Source organism: Malaclemys terrapin, chromosome 1 (genome assembly GCF_027887155.1).
Source record: "Malaclemys terrapin pileata isolate rMalTer1 chromosome 1, rMalTer1.hap1, whole genome shotgun sequence".
Classification (NCBI taxonomy): domain Eukaryota; kingdom Metazoa; phylum Chordata; order Testudines; family Emydidae; genus Malaclemys; species Malaclemys terrapin.
The window spans coordinates 236,970,491-236,983,005 of NC_071505.1; the positions used below are offsets into that span (position 1 = coordinate 236,970,491).

Genomic DNA, 12,515 nt, shown 5'->3' on the forward strand with positions numbered 1-12,515 from the left:
CCAAAGGAAAAGCTTGAATTTTAAAATAAACAACCCACCACCAAAAAGCTTCCAAAAACAACACTGGTAACTTCCCAGAATCCCTGCTCGTGACCTAGTATTGACTCAGATTTGACTTACCAGAAACCGGCTACTGAGAGAAAGCAAGGTACAAAGAGGTTAACTGACCCGTCCAAGGTCACTGAGTAGAGATTAGAACCTACCAGTCCTGACTACCAGCCCCCTACTTTAAGCTCTGACAATGCTACCTTTATGCTGACTGAGGTATTCCCAGATGTAATCTGAATCTGTTGATGGCAAGAAAGACATAACATGTTCAAATTATCCCTGCAGTCACGGGGCTACCAAAATTTAATACAATCTGTCTGACCCCAGTGGAAAGTAATAATAGGTGAAGTCTGACCTTGGAGTTCTGGCTGAATGACTTCTGATCATTATGAAGAGAAATGAGACTGTTCTCTGTATTTTGACAGGATTATTTATAACATTAGAATAGAGGCTAAAGATTGAAGGCACATGGCAACTTCTCAACTCAGAATTGAGTCCTGGCAGCAGGACAGTATGAGAAAGCTTGTATTGCCCATGCTGTGTTGGTTCTGTTAGTAAGCAGAGGACTTCGGTGTCTAGGGCTGTCGATCAAGGACCTTGCACAAGCATTAAATGCATGCCATTCCCCCGCCCCTTCTGTGTGGTGCACACCTGTTAACATCTGTCTTTCATATGCTTGCAGGAATTCCTCTTACTGTGCTGATGTCTCCATTCACCTAACAGTTACTGAGAAAGGAAATCTGATGAACCGCAGTTATCATCAAATTCTCTTCACGTTCACTTCTGGAAAACTTGTTTGCCCTGATCTGGGGGATTTCATACAAAAGGAAACAGACTTGGAGCTAAAATGGTACAAGGTAGAACTTTCACCTCTTCTAAAGAGTCAGAGTCATAGAGTTTAATGCCATAAGGGACCACCCAATCAACTAGTCTGACCTCTGTCACAGGCACCACCATCACTCGGCACCTGCACAATAAACCCAACAACTGAAATTAGACTAAAGTATTACCATCCACAGGAGACTAGACAATAATGTGCCACAGGCAGAGAATAGGTGGGAACAAGGTGCACCCAATGCCTAAGACTCCTGCAGTGGCAGAAAATTGAAAACTCAAGGTCCCTACTAATCTGATCTGGGGGAATATTTCTTCCTCATTCAGCATAGGGCGATCAGGTAGAGGCTGAGCATGTGAGCACGAACCAGTCAGCCAAGCACCTGAGGGAGAGAATACTTGGTCCCGCCTCAGAGCATCAACCCACCCTGTCCAGTGTCCCAGCTCTAGCTGTGGCCCCCTCTCAGGCTTCAGAGGAAGGAGACAGAAAAAAAAAATCCCAGAATAATGCGGGGTGTGTGTGTGGAGGGAGGGAGGAGAGGAAGGAAGGGAACATCCCTTCCTGACCCCGGCAGGTGACTGAGTGAAGCCCTGAATGGTGAACTTTTAGGAACGTGAAACATGAACTAGAAGCTGAGCTGTTTCAGAGTTTGCCTAACCCAGGCACTGCCTCACCTTCTCTCTGTCTCCTTTTCTGTGAGAAGTTCCTGTGGCTTGCTAGTTGCATGCTGGGACTGTGCAAAATGCATTACTTATTTACCATGCTCTTGTTTTAATGCATCACAAATCAATAGCGATAATCAGTTCACCCAGAAGTCCCTTCTGTACCGTTTGAAATTCTGCAGTACCTAGTTGTACAGGCAAGGCCGGCTCTAACTTTTTTGCTGCCCCAAGCAGCAAAAAAAAGCGCCGCCCCACCGAGTCCCCCCCGCCGAGCGCCGCGCTGCCGGAACCTGTCGAGCGCTGCATCGCCGGAACCCTCCCAGCGCCCCGCGCCGCCCCCCCCGCCGAGCGCCGCACCGCCGGAGCGTTCCCCTCCCCACGGAATGCCGCGCCGCTGCCCCCCGCCGCCCCAAGATTGGCCGCCCCTTACCAGGTGCCGCCCCAAGCATGTGCTTGGTTGCCTGGCGCCTGGAGCCAGCCCTGTGTACAGGAAATAAAGAGCATAGGTCATTAGGCTGGTTTTACAAGGCCTTGTTTTTACTGGGGTTGAAATCATTCTAGCAAAGTTTCCCTGTCCAGCTTTCATCTGAGAAACATGCTATAGTTTATTTGCCTAGGTAACATAAAGTTCAGCTCTACAGCTTAATTAATAATATGGCTGTCAGGAAAAAACAGGCCTGTCCACAGTGGGAAAGAACACACTTGTTGCTAGCAAAGCTCAACAGAGGATCGGTGATAACAGCTTGGCAACATGTCACATCTTACAAGACTTGGCAGGGGAAAATAATATGGTGCCATGGGAAGATGTATGATTGCTAAGATGCTCTTGTATCTCATACAAGATCATATTTAGGAAGATTCTGGAAAGAAGCTCATTATATGTTCTCTTTAGCCAACATGCATAATTTAAGATAACAGCATTTGAAAATATATGTTAATAATAACAATGAATCACACTTCACAGAGGGCCTCACATTGGTGGGTTGCAAAGCGTTTTACAATTATTGATTAATTCAGCCTTGCAACGCTCACTCTTAAAGTAGCACAAGTGTTATTCTGTCTATTTTACAGGTAGGGTAATGGAGGTGCTCAGATACTGTAATCATAAATGTGATATAAAATCTTAGATAAGAGAAATAGGTAACCTCCCCAAGCGTTACAAAGAAAGTCAAATCCAGGTCTCTTCACACCCTGGCCTATTTTAACCATTTGGTTGTTGTTGTTATTTCTCTAGGATTCTGTACCTTTGGATGAAGACAATAAAAAATTCAAAAGCTTGAAAGGCACAAACTTTCTCTACATCAGCTCTGTGTCATCAAAAGATTCTGGCTATTACACCTGTGAAATGACTTTTCTCTACGGACGCACACAGTATAACATCACCAGAACTATTAAACTACGGACTTTGGGTAAATACTTCCCACTTGAGATGGTACAGTACTTAACAAAACATTTGGCCAGAATGGTCTTTGTCAATGAAATGTACAGAAGGGAACTCACATTAAGTCTCTCATTGTTGCTGCTGGTTAGCTGCCAGGGAAACTGGGATATCAGAGCAGCATGCATGCTGCTTACTTGTAATAATGGTCCAAACAGTTTCACAGAAAACCCCAGGCACTGCTCAGCTCAGCTCTTTGTTTGGCTAGCAGTTGAGCCAGCACTGAGATTAAGCAGCACAGTTCTGGGTGGTAGAACTATATGTTGAAAGTGCCTGTAGTTATTAAACTGAATGAGTTGTCACAAGAGTCAATGCAAATGTCTTCAGAGGGCTTAGGAAATATAATATTTAGTTTAACTAATTGGGAATGGTGGGAAAAGACATTCATTTCACTTTCTCTTTTGTAAAATGGTACAGTAATTGCTTTGCCTGCTGCACTAAGAAACACACATGATGACTGTCAGTACCCAACACAAACAACAGAGGGCAGGAGTGTTGCATGTACGTTGTTCAGAAAATGCGAAGACCAAGAAACATGACTCTGTATTTATTTTATTGACCCTGCAAATGGCTCAAATCCTTCAACCCTTCCTTGCTGGAATAGTGCCCATCAGACTGTGGTCTGCAATTTAATCTCTCAAACCTAACTGCAGAATGGTCTGGGTAATCTGCATAGAAGCAGTTCTTCAGTAAGTGCCTTCTTACTGTAGTGTTCGGTTACCCTGTGGACAGAGCCGATGCAGTGTGTGGTGCAGATAGGCACAATGTTAAAATGGACAAGCAGGACAAGTTGTGCAGAAGAAACAGTGCATTAACGAAAATGGTGCTTCAGGGCTGCCAGAATACTGCTACCTAATAGCAGGAGCAAAGTTTAAAAGGGAAGTATGCTGCTAAGGGTTTCATTTGGATGCGGAGGCTCATTCTTTACCTCTTGACTCCTCAAATGCTTGCATCCTCCGCTCACAACTCATGCATTTTTCACTCTGTGCTCTTCTGAGTTTGGGAGTGGATGTGCTGGGAGCTTGCGACTTATTGCTCAGTAGAAAGGACTGTATGTCTGGTGCCTAATCTTGCAGGTATTTCCCACTTGCTCACATCTACCTTTAAGCTCCCCCCCCCCCCGTGCGCCACTACTTTTGGGATCAAGACCTGAGCCTAAGCACATCTGTAACAAAGTTCCCTAACCTGTGTCCCTTCCCTTGAAACCACAGTTCTGCTTTGTGAAGGTATCACAAAATGCTTTACAGCGGAATAAAAGCAATAAAAATGGCAAACTTCCATTTGTGGTTCTTGTAAGTCTATTAAATTGTCTATTGCACTCACCATGACTATTGTTCTCTCAATCCTGGCAGACCAAGAAAAGATATTCAGTCCAGTGATTGTATATCCAGATCAGAAGATTACATTAGCTGCTCTTGGTAAGGCCAATAATTATTCACTTGTTTCCAAAAGCAAGAGACTATAGGGTGTATTCAGCTCCACTAACTTTGATTTATACCAGCTGAGGATCTGCCCTGTGGTGATTTTCATTTGTTCTCTGTAAAAGTATCACAAATTGTTTTCCAGTAGACGTTACTAAAGAAAAATGACAATATGTTTTAATAGTTAGTAAAGCAATTTCAGAATCCTTAGAATTTTGGACAAGTTTATCCTTTCCATCAGTAACTTTCCCTGCTCTGCATTCTGTAAAAAGGAGCTAGGGTATGTGGTAGCTTTGACAGGCCCGCATGGCTTTTTGGGGGGAAGAAATGATTTCCTTGCCCATGATGTTTGAACTGTAACTTCTCAGCCACTCTGCTCACTAATTAGAGCACAGATTGGTATGGTTTTAGTGTCATTTCCTTATAGATTATTTTATGACATGAACATTAAGCACTCTTTCGTGTGTCCCCCCCACACCTCCCAAATCCAGCATATATTTGAATAGGCTATCTTACTCTATATTATACATGAAGTTGTGCTCTATGAGTTTGATTATTCACTGCCGGGCACCTTCTATTGCCTAAAACTAATAGCAAATGGGAATTCTTCCCTTGTCTACCTCAGAGTTTTGCACTCACTTTGCAATCACTCCACACAAGTATAAATGATTAAACTAGGTGTTTCATTGGGCTCTATATTTTTAATATAAAGTAGGTGCATCCTGGTGAAGGTACATTGTGCTAAGTCCATATTACAATTATTCTTGCCAAGGTTCTAATTTTTGCACAGTGGTGTTTGCCTATCTTTCGAGGCCCCTCTTTGTATTTGATGTCCGGTTTTAACAGGCTTGCCTCAAGCAGACAGTCCAGCTGCGAATGATGTTACACTGCTGGCTAGTCAGGTTTTTCTTGAGCTGTATATCATTCCCTTGACACACAGTAACTGCAGTGTCTCAAAGCTTCATGCCACTGGAATGTGGACTTGTCTTCTGAGTAATGTGGTTAGAGCAAATGTTACCAACTAACGTATGGAAAAAAATAGATAATCAGTTAGTCTCTTAATATTGGGGATAGTTGCCAAGAAGCAGAGGATGGGCTAATTGGACAAAAATTCTCTACTTTTCAAGGCTACGTACAAGGTCAAAAGAGAAACCTATGCTCCGTGTATATAGGGAGTTTACCAACTCTTTTAGTGGGAGTTTTCAGTATGTGAAACAGTACTTGCTAATACAGCTGTGAATGTTTTCTTTTTCTTATTTTTTTTTAAATAGGCTCCAAACTGATCCTGCCATGTAAAGTATTTATTGGATCGAGTAAACATTTTCACACGGTCGTGGCGTGGCTAGCAAATGACACTTACGTTGATATAACTTACAAACAGGGCAGAGTTACAGAGGGAGAGCGTCTGTAAGTATTAAGGAAATGTCACACTCTTTGTTTCTTTGTTTTCCACTCAGAAGTGTTACAGGGACATACCATGCTATTGAATGTCAGGGAGTGAAGTGTGAAATGTTCTGCTGAAAATGGTAGAGCTGAAAAAAAAAAATGGAAACAACCAAATTAAACTGAACCCAAAATACCACAACTATTTGTTTCTGAATGAAATCAATGAGTTTATTTAACTTTATCATTTAAGCCCTGATCTTACAAACATCACAAGCAAGTGAGGAATCTTATGACATAAATAGTCCAATTGACTCCTAATGAAATTATTCACATCTATAAAATTATTCACCTGCACAAATGATCAGGCCTTTATAACAATGGCTGTGTGACAGAAAATGTGCTGAGGGAGAGGTACAATTTCTATAGGCTTTAAAAGAAAATTGCAGCTATGGTATCTTGTTAATATTATATAAGTTTGAGATAATCATGACAAGAAAAGGAGTCATTCTAACTGGGGGTGAAGTTCATTGCTGTGTAAAGGGCCAGCACAAGGTCTGTGCACCTCTTAAATCCTTCTTAAGACCTCAAAATAGACACTTAAGTGGGATTTTACTGGCTCATAGGCCTCTGCCCAGAGGTTAATTTCTTTCAGGGACAAGGGTATAGGCAGTCTGGCCTGGCAGTCACAGCTGGACTGGTGTTCACAAGTTGATAGCAAGTGGGGATCAGAGTAACTGCTAGAACTGGGATTGATAGGCAAGTGTTGGGGTCAGAGACAGGAGATCAGAGGTGGTTACTGAGCTGGAATCAGGTAGCAGGAATCAGGAAAGCAAGGTGTGGTCAGGAGTCATAGCAGATCAGAAGTCTGTGTGTTTGCCCAGACAACTTCCCAGGGCACCCAGGATTAAATAGGGAGCATGGGTCAACCAGAAGGCTGAAGGGAGCTGTTGTTCTGGATCAGGGATCAGCAACCTTTGGCATGCGGCCCACCAGGTTCGGCCGATCGCGGCTCTCACTGCTCCAGGCCAACGGGGGCTGCGGGAAGTGGCGCAGGCCAAGGGATGTGCTTGCTGCCACTTCCCACAGCCCCCATTGGCCTGGAACGGGGAACCTGGCCAATGGGAGCTGCGATCAGCCAAACCTGCGGACGCGGCAGGTAAACAAACTGGCCCGGCCCACCAGGGGGCTTACTCTGGTGGGCCGTGTGTCAAAGGTTGCTGATCCCTGCTCTGGACCCTTTGGGCAGTACTTCCTGTGGCACCTAATCTCCTCAGTGCTTCTTAGATGGGGTTCTGCATGGCCTCCTGGTAGTGATGTGGGACTCTCAGCTGTCCCAGCCTCTACAGATTTGGATTTTAGTCCCCTGGATCCTATAATTTCGTTAGACAGTCAAAATTCATACCAGAAGCCTCCAGCCCCACAGAATGACTCCAGCTCTACGGCACAGAGGGAAGGCACCAGGGGGCTATAAACCCCCATTGTACAACACATTTATGATTGTTAAATCATTTGCCATCAGTTCAATAATGATTCAATCATAAAAAGAACTCTGAGGAAAATGTTTAATTTGAGATATTCCTTTCCCTCTCCATTAAAGCCATTATTAAAGCAGGCTGGAAATTTTTTGATAGTCTTTTCCACTCAACTTTCAATTTGGGCACAAGCCTAATCCCCTTACATGTGAGCAGTCCTTACTCAGGTGAGTGGTTTCAAATGGCATTCTAACTTGAGTCAGCATGAACAGGATTGGGCCCTCCTTGGTCACTATCCTAGGTGACATCAAGAACTAGTCTCAGAAATTCTGTCTGTGATGTCAAATGAGAAGGTGACTTGCAGAGGAAAAACAGTTGGACCTGTGTCTGTTTTGCTGCTTTTATGATGCACAAAGACGACCTGGAAGGCTTTAACAAAAAATTCTGCTTCCATTTTGTTTAACAAGAAATTTGGATCTTGTCTACCCTGTTTTTCCTAGAAGACTCTATGAATAAAAAAATAAACAGAGTCCTGAAAAATCAGGCCATTAAACAACCAGGCTAAGCAAAATGGATGTCATGAATGAACTGTAATCTGAACAGTGTGGTTTAGAATGCGTCCCACAGTGATTTTGGAAATAAATCAATATACAATAGACTTTAGTGTTAGAAACTGGCAACTGAATGTATCACAATCACCAAAATTATTATATTCTGGAAAATTCAGGTATAAAAAACATGACAAATGCATTATTTTTGTTCCAGGGAAATTTTAGAAAATGATGAGAACTACGTTGAGGTGCCACTAATTTTTGATCCAGTCAGAGAAATGGATTTTTATACAGATTTTAAGTGTGAAGCCCAGAATAGTCACGGATGCCAACTGCTGCCAATACGGGTCAAACAAAAAGGTATTTATCTTAACTGCATGCTAGGGGCAAAGCACACTGTATTCGTTACAGGCTGTGAAATCCAACTAAGCCACATTCGAATAGCTAGGGCTGTGTTTGAGTTATTGCTCGGCACATAATGGCTTCCTCATTTACCTAGCATGAAAGGCACTGTCCACTGTCTCTATAGAAACTGCCTGTAGGTGACTTCAGTGACATTCTGCCCATGTTTAAGGGCTTCATGTGAGGGATCCTGTTGCTGGAGGGGCCTAAGTTTGTAAAGATAATGGGTGACATTTTGGCCCCAATGAAGTCAATGACAAACTCCCATTGACTTCAAAGAGCGAGGATTTCACCCAGCACTTCGGGTGAGGGAAATGGCAGAACAAGGATACCCTTAATGTCCCAGTTTGTCACACACAGACTGGCTCCGAAATAACAAAAGGTGAGAATTACAACTAGCTTAGTTATTTTGGTTCAAGTTTGTGTGGAAACTAGCCTTAGTTTAGTGCAACTGTGTTATGATGTAAAAGACCATTGGACACGTGAACTGAGAAACAGCTGTGAAAACAGTATGAAATAATACAGATTTTTCTTTTTTCTTTGCATGATGTTGGTGAGTGACTAAAGCTTGCTCATTTGGCACTGGAAAGGCACAGTAACATTTACTGCCTTCATCATAGTCACAATTCACTCATGTCTACTGTGATTTGGAGTTTACTCTTTTGAGTTGTTTTGTTATGTAACCCTCCTGCCCATCTAAGTTGGCAGCAACAAGGGCCGGGTTCTGTATCTAGGGGTTCCGTTTCAATAACGCAATGCAAAACCGGCTCGAGCCCCCACCCAGTGACCTGGGACAATTACATACCACCCCCGGGCGCCTCTAAGAGGCAATACTTCCCCTCTCGCAAGCACAGAGTCTGAGTGTAGCAGAAAATGTTTAATAACGTGAGGTAAAGACATCAGCATTAAATTGGAAAAAACACCACAAACAGGATTCATAACACAAACCAGGAGCAAAAGACCCACCCCAGCAAATTGGGCCGTGTCCTTCCCCTTTGGTTCTTGAATCCAGCAACCCAAAAATCACCCAGAGTCCTCAAAGTCCAACACCCCCGAAGTCTCTTGGGTCCAGCAACCACGCAAAGTCCCAAAAGTCCAACAATCCCCAAAATCTCTGTCCCTGGTCAGTGCAGCCCCAGAGTAAAAGGGGGGCACAATGGTTGTTAAGGGGAACCTTACGTGATCCAAGGCCGACCGGCCGTCTCTCCATGGGGTTCCGCCGCAGCCTTCACCACGAGCCAGTCCACTCCTGCCGTCCCACAAACTGCTCTGCTCTACGAGCTGCTCCACTCCACTCACCGACTTGTGAGCCGCTCCAGCCGTCCCCGCAAATGGCTCCGCTCACCGACCTGTGAGCTGCTCCAGCCGTCCCCACAAACTGCTCTGCCCACCGTTCCTTGGGCTGCTCCAACCGTCCCTGCAAGGCTCCGCACCGCTCCTCCAGCCGTCCCCGCAAACTGCTCCGCCAGCCACTTAGCAATATAGCTTCAGGCTCCCCCATTAGTTAACACAGCACTCAGTGATCTCAGCTCTTAGTAACTTTAGCTCTTTTGTGATTTCAGCTCTTAGTGAGTTCAGCTCGTAGTAGGGGAGCCCCAGTACTGGTGCGCCATTGGCCCAAAGTGAATTCAGCTCAGCAGCCTGTAACTAGACTCCTAATGGAATCAAAGTTAGCTCTGACATTCAACAGCGGAGAGAGAAGGTAGTGCAATTGGTGTTTCAGGCCCTCAAAGGGTGGGCCCATACCATCAGGTATAAATACCTGTCCCCATCCTCTCTCAATTCACAAGGTTTTCTAACCAATGCCTCTTGTCAAGCAAGAGCTACTTAGTTAATGGTGAGTCCTTCTATCATACAACAGTTCCACTGTCCTTGATTCACAGAATCAGGGTAACACAACAGAGAAACTGGGGATCCCACACCAGCCAAAGTAACCACTTTCAGTTGCTGTTGTCTCATGCCAGGCGAGTGGGTGTGCCTATGCAAACAAGATCAGCCCCTGTAGTTCTTTTCCACACTCGCCATAATTCACCACCAGATGTCAAGGTAGAGCTCATCCTGACTCTGCTTACAGTTATATTGATCACAGCTTCCCTGAGTTGTTTAGGTACCTAGATATTACTCAGGTGAAGCAAATTACATGGATGGAGACTGAGCTTTCTGCTAGTTTTTTGTTCCTATGTGAAAGATAAATGGTATAATCCAAAATGAGCTGCATTATAATTTTTCCATTGGAAAATATTTACTCTTGGAAATCAGTCCAACTTACTTTAATAAAAATTTCAGCTTCAATCAGTTTTGTTCATAGTAATTTAAGGTTCTGATCCCGCAGTCCTCATTCTACACTGTTCTTCTCACTCCTAAGGTTAACCCCATTAAAACCAATTGGATTATTTTTGTGAGAAAGGGCTGTAGGATCAGACACCGATTTTTCTTGGGAGGCTTTTCTGAATTAGGTAATTGTCTTTTTAAAATATACATAACATTTTTCTCTGGATTTTTACAGCATCCAGTTTCCCCTGGCATATTGCAGCAATTCCGGTAACCCTGACCTGCCTGATTTTGTGGGGATTATGCATGCAGAAATGCTGGAAGCGGAGAGCTGGTAACGGATATGCTATAGCCAAGTTGTAACTGGGAAAACCTGTATTAGTCTTCAATCATCAACCAAAACGTTTTCATCCAGCCTATACCTTAAATGAAACAAGGCAAAATATCTCTGGCCAGCCACATTATTTTCTAGGAGGGTGGATATTACATACTTTCTCTTGTCTAAAGTTGTTTGACTTGGTTAAACTGTAAATATGGTGTTTTTTGTATGAACGACTGTGTACAGAAAAAAGGTGTGCCATTATTTTGCAATTGGAGAACTTTTTGTAGTGTCATGAATGTGTCTGCGTATCTCTGGTCTGTCTCCTGGTTATGTGAGGAGGCAGAGGAAAGGAGTTGTCCCTGGTCCTTGTAATTACTATAATCTTATCATTAAGAAAATAATAATTAAAAGAGTGACTTAAGCATGCTAGTTCCCAGAACTACAGTTCCAGTGGGGGCAAAGGTACAGCTTGTTTGCACTGCCTACCTTATCGTTTCTCAGACTGAAAAAGAACCAGGCTCCTTTCCACTGCCAAATACAGCCATCATAACACGAGGAATTATTTTCATGTCTGCTTACTGCCTAGTCCACAGAAATCTCAAGTTTTGTTGGATCACGTTCTATTTGGGATATTATTCACTTATATGTGCTTTCCAAAAGAAACAAACAGCTCTACATCAGTATAATAGATACAGTAAATATAATGGAGAATTCCATTTCATTTAGTCAGCAGAAGTCTGGTAGCTAGAGATTCATAGGCAAATGTAACATGGTTTTTATCTTTGCTATGAAAACAATCTGGAGGGACATTACTGTTGTCTTGGAACTGTAAATGCATTTTCCATAAATCATTTGACTAATCCTTGCTTTGATTCCTGGAAGTGATTTGACACCCCACCAGTAAAATAACATAACCTTGTCTCAGAGCATCTACTTATTTTACATACCACTGTTACATATAGTGGGCCTGATTCATCAGTACAATTACTTCCCTAAAATCAAAGAAATTACACAAGAATAAAACTGCTGTGAGATCAGAATCAGGCTCAATGTGTTGTACTTTAAAATTGAAATATACAAAGGGTCAAATGGGGGGAGGGATAGCTCAGTGGTTTGAGCATTGCCCTACTAACCCCAGGGTTGTGAGTTCAATCCTTGAGGGGGCCATGTAGGGATCTGGAGCAAAAATCAGCACTTGGTCCTGCTAGTGAAGGCAGGGGGCTGGACTCAATGACCTTTCAGGGTTCCTTCCAGTTCTATGAGATAGGTATATCTCCATATATGAAATCAAATACACAAGAAACAAATCACAGCCCCATTAGACCAGTTAGATTAATCTAATGCTACTCCATTGCTGACACGCAACAGAGAGAGACAAATATGCTATGTCTTGGGCTGGTAGAATCTCAGTGATTAAAATGAACATAGTGCCTAGATAATTCTTTCTTTTGCAAGCAATAATATATGTGAAAGTAGAAGAACAGTAACATGATATGCCATGGCTATTATCTCCATGTGCATGGGAAAGGAAGAGAGCTAAAGTTAAGACTTCAGATTTATATAGGTTCCCAAAATTAGCAGGCTTCATAATTCCCCCTATGAAATTATATGTTCAGGTATTTCAGCTGAGAGGAATTCTAAACTGGCTGGGACAGAATCAAGCCAAGCCTTGATTCCAGATAAAGGAATCATAATACACTGACATAG

At 43.2% G+C, this 12,515-nt stretch overlaps 1 protein-coding gene across 2 annotated transcripts in view; it reads left to right on the top strand.

The window, feature by feature from the left end:
• Nucleotides 1-11,673, top strand: part of IL1R2 (interleukin 1 receptor type 2) — a 29,099-nt gene extending 17,426 nt beyond the window's left edge. For both annotated transcript variants that reach the window (XM_054009987.1, XM_054009979.1), the window contains exons 4-9: nt 731-905; nt 2,780-2,954; nt 4,336-4,401; nt 5,676-5,811; nt 8,028-8,173; nt 10,722-11,673. In XM_054009987.1, the coding sequence (XP_053865962.1) occupies nt 731-905; nt 2,780-2,954; nt 4,336-4,401; nt 5,676-5,811; nt 8,028-8,173; nt 10,722-10,849 (826 nt within the window). In that variant the 3' untranslated portion in view covers nt 10,850-11,673. The remainder of the gene's footprint in view (nt 1-730; nt 906-2,779; nt 2,955-4,335; nt 4,402-5,675; nt 5,812-8,027; nt 8,174-10,721) is intronic.
• Nucleotides 11,674-12,515: the final 842 nt, after the last annotated feature.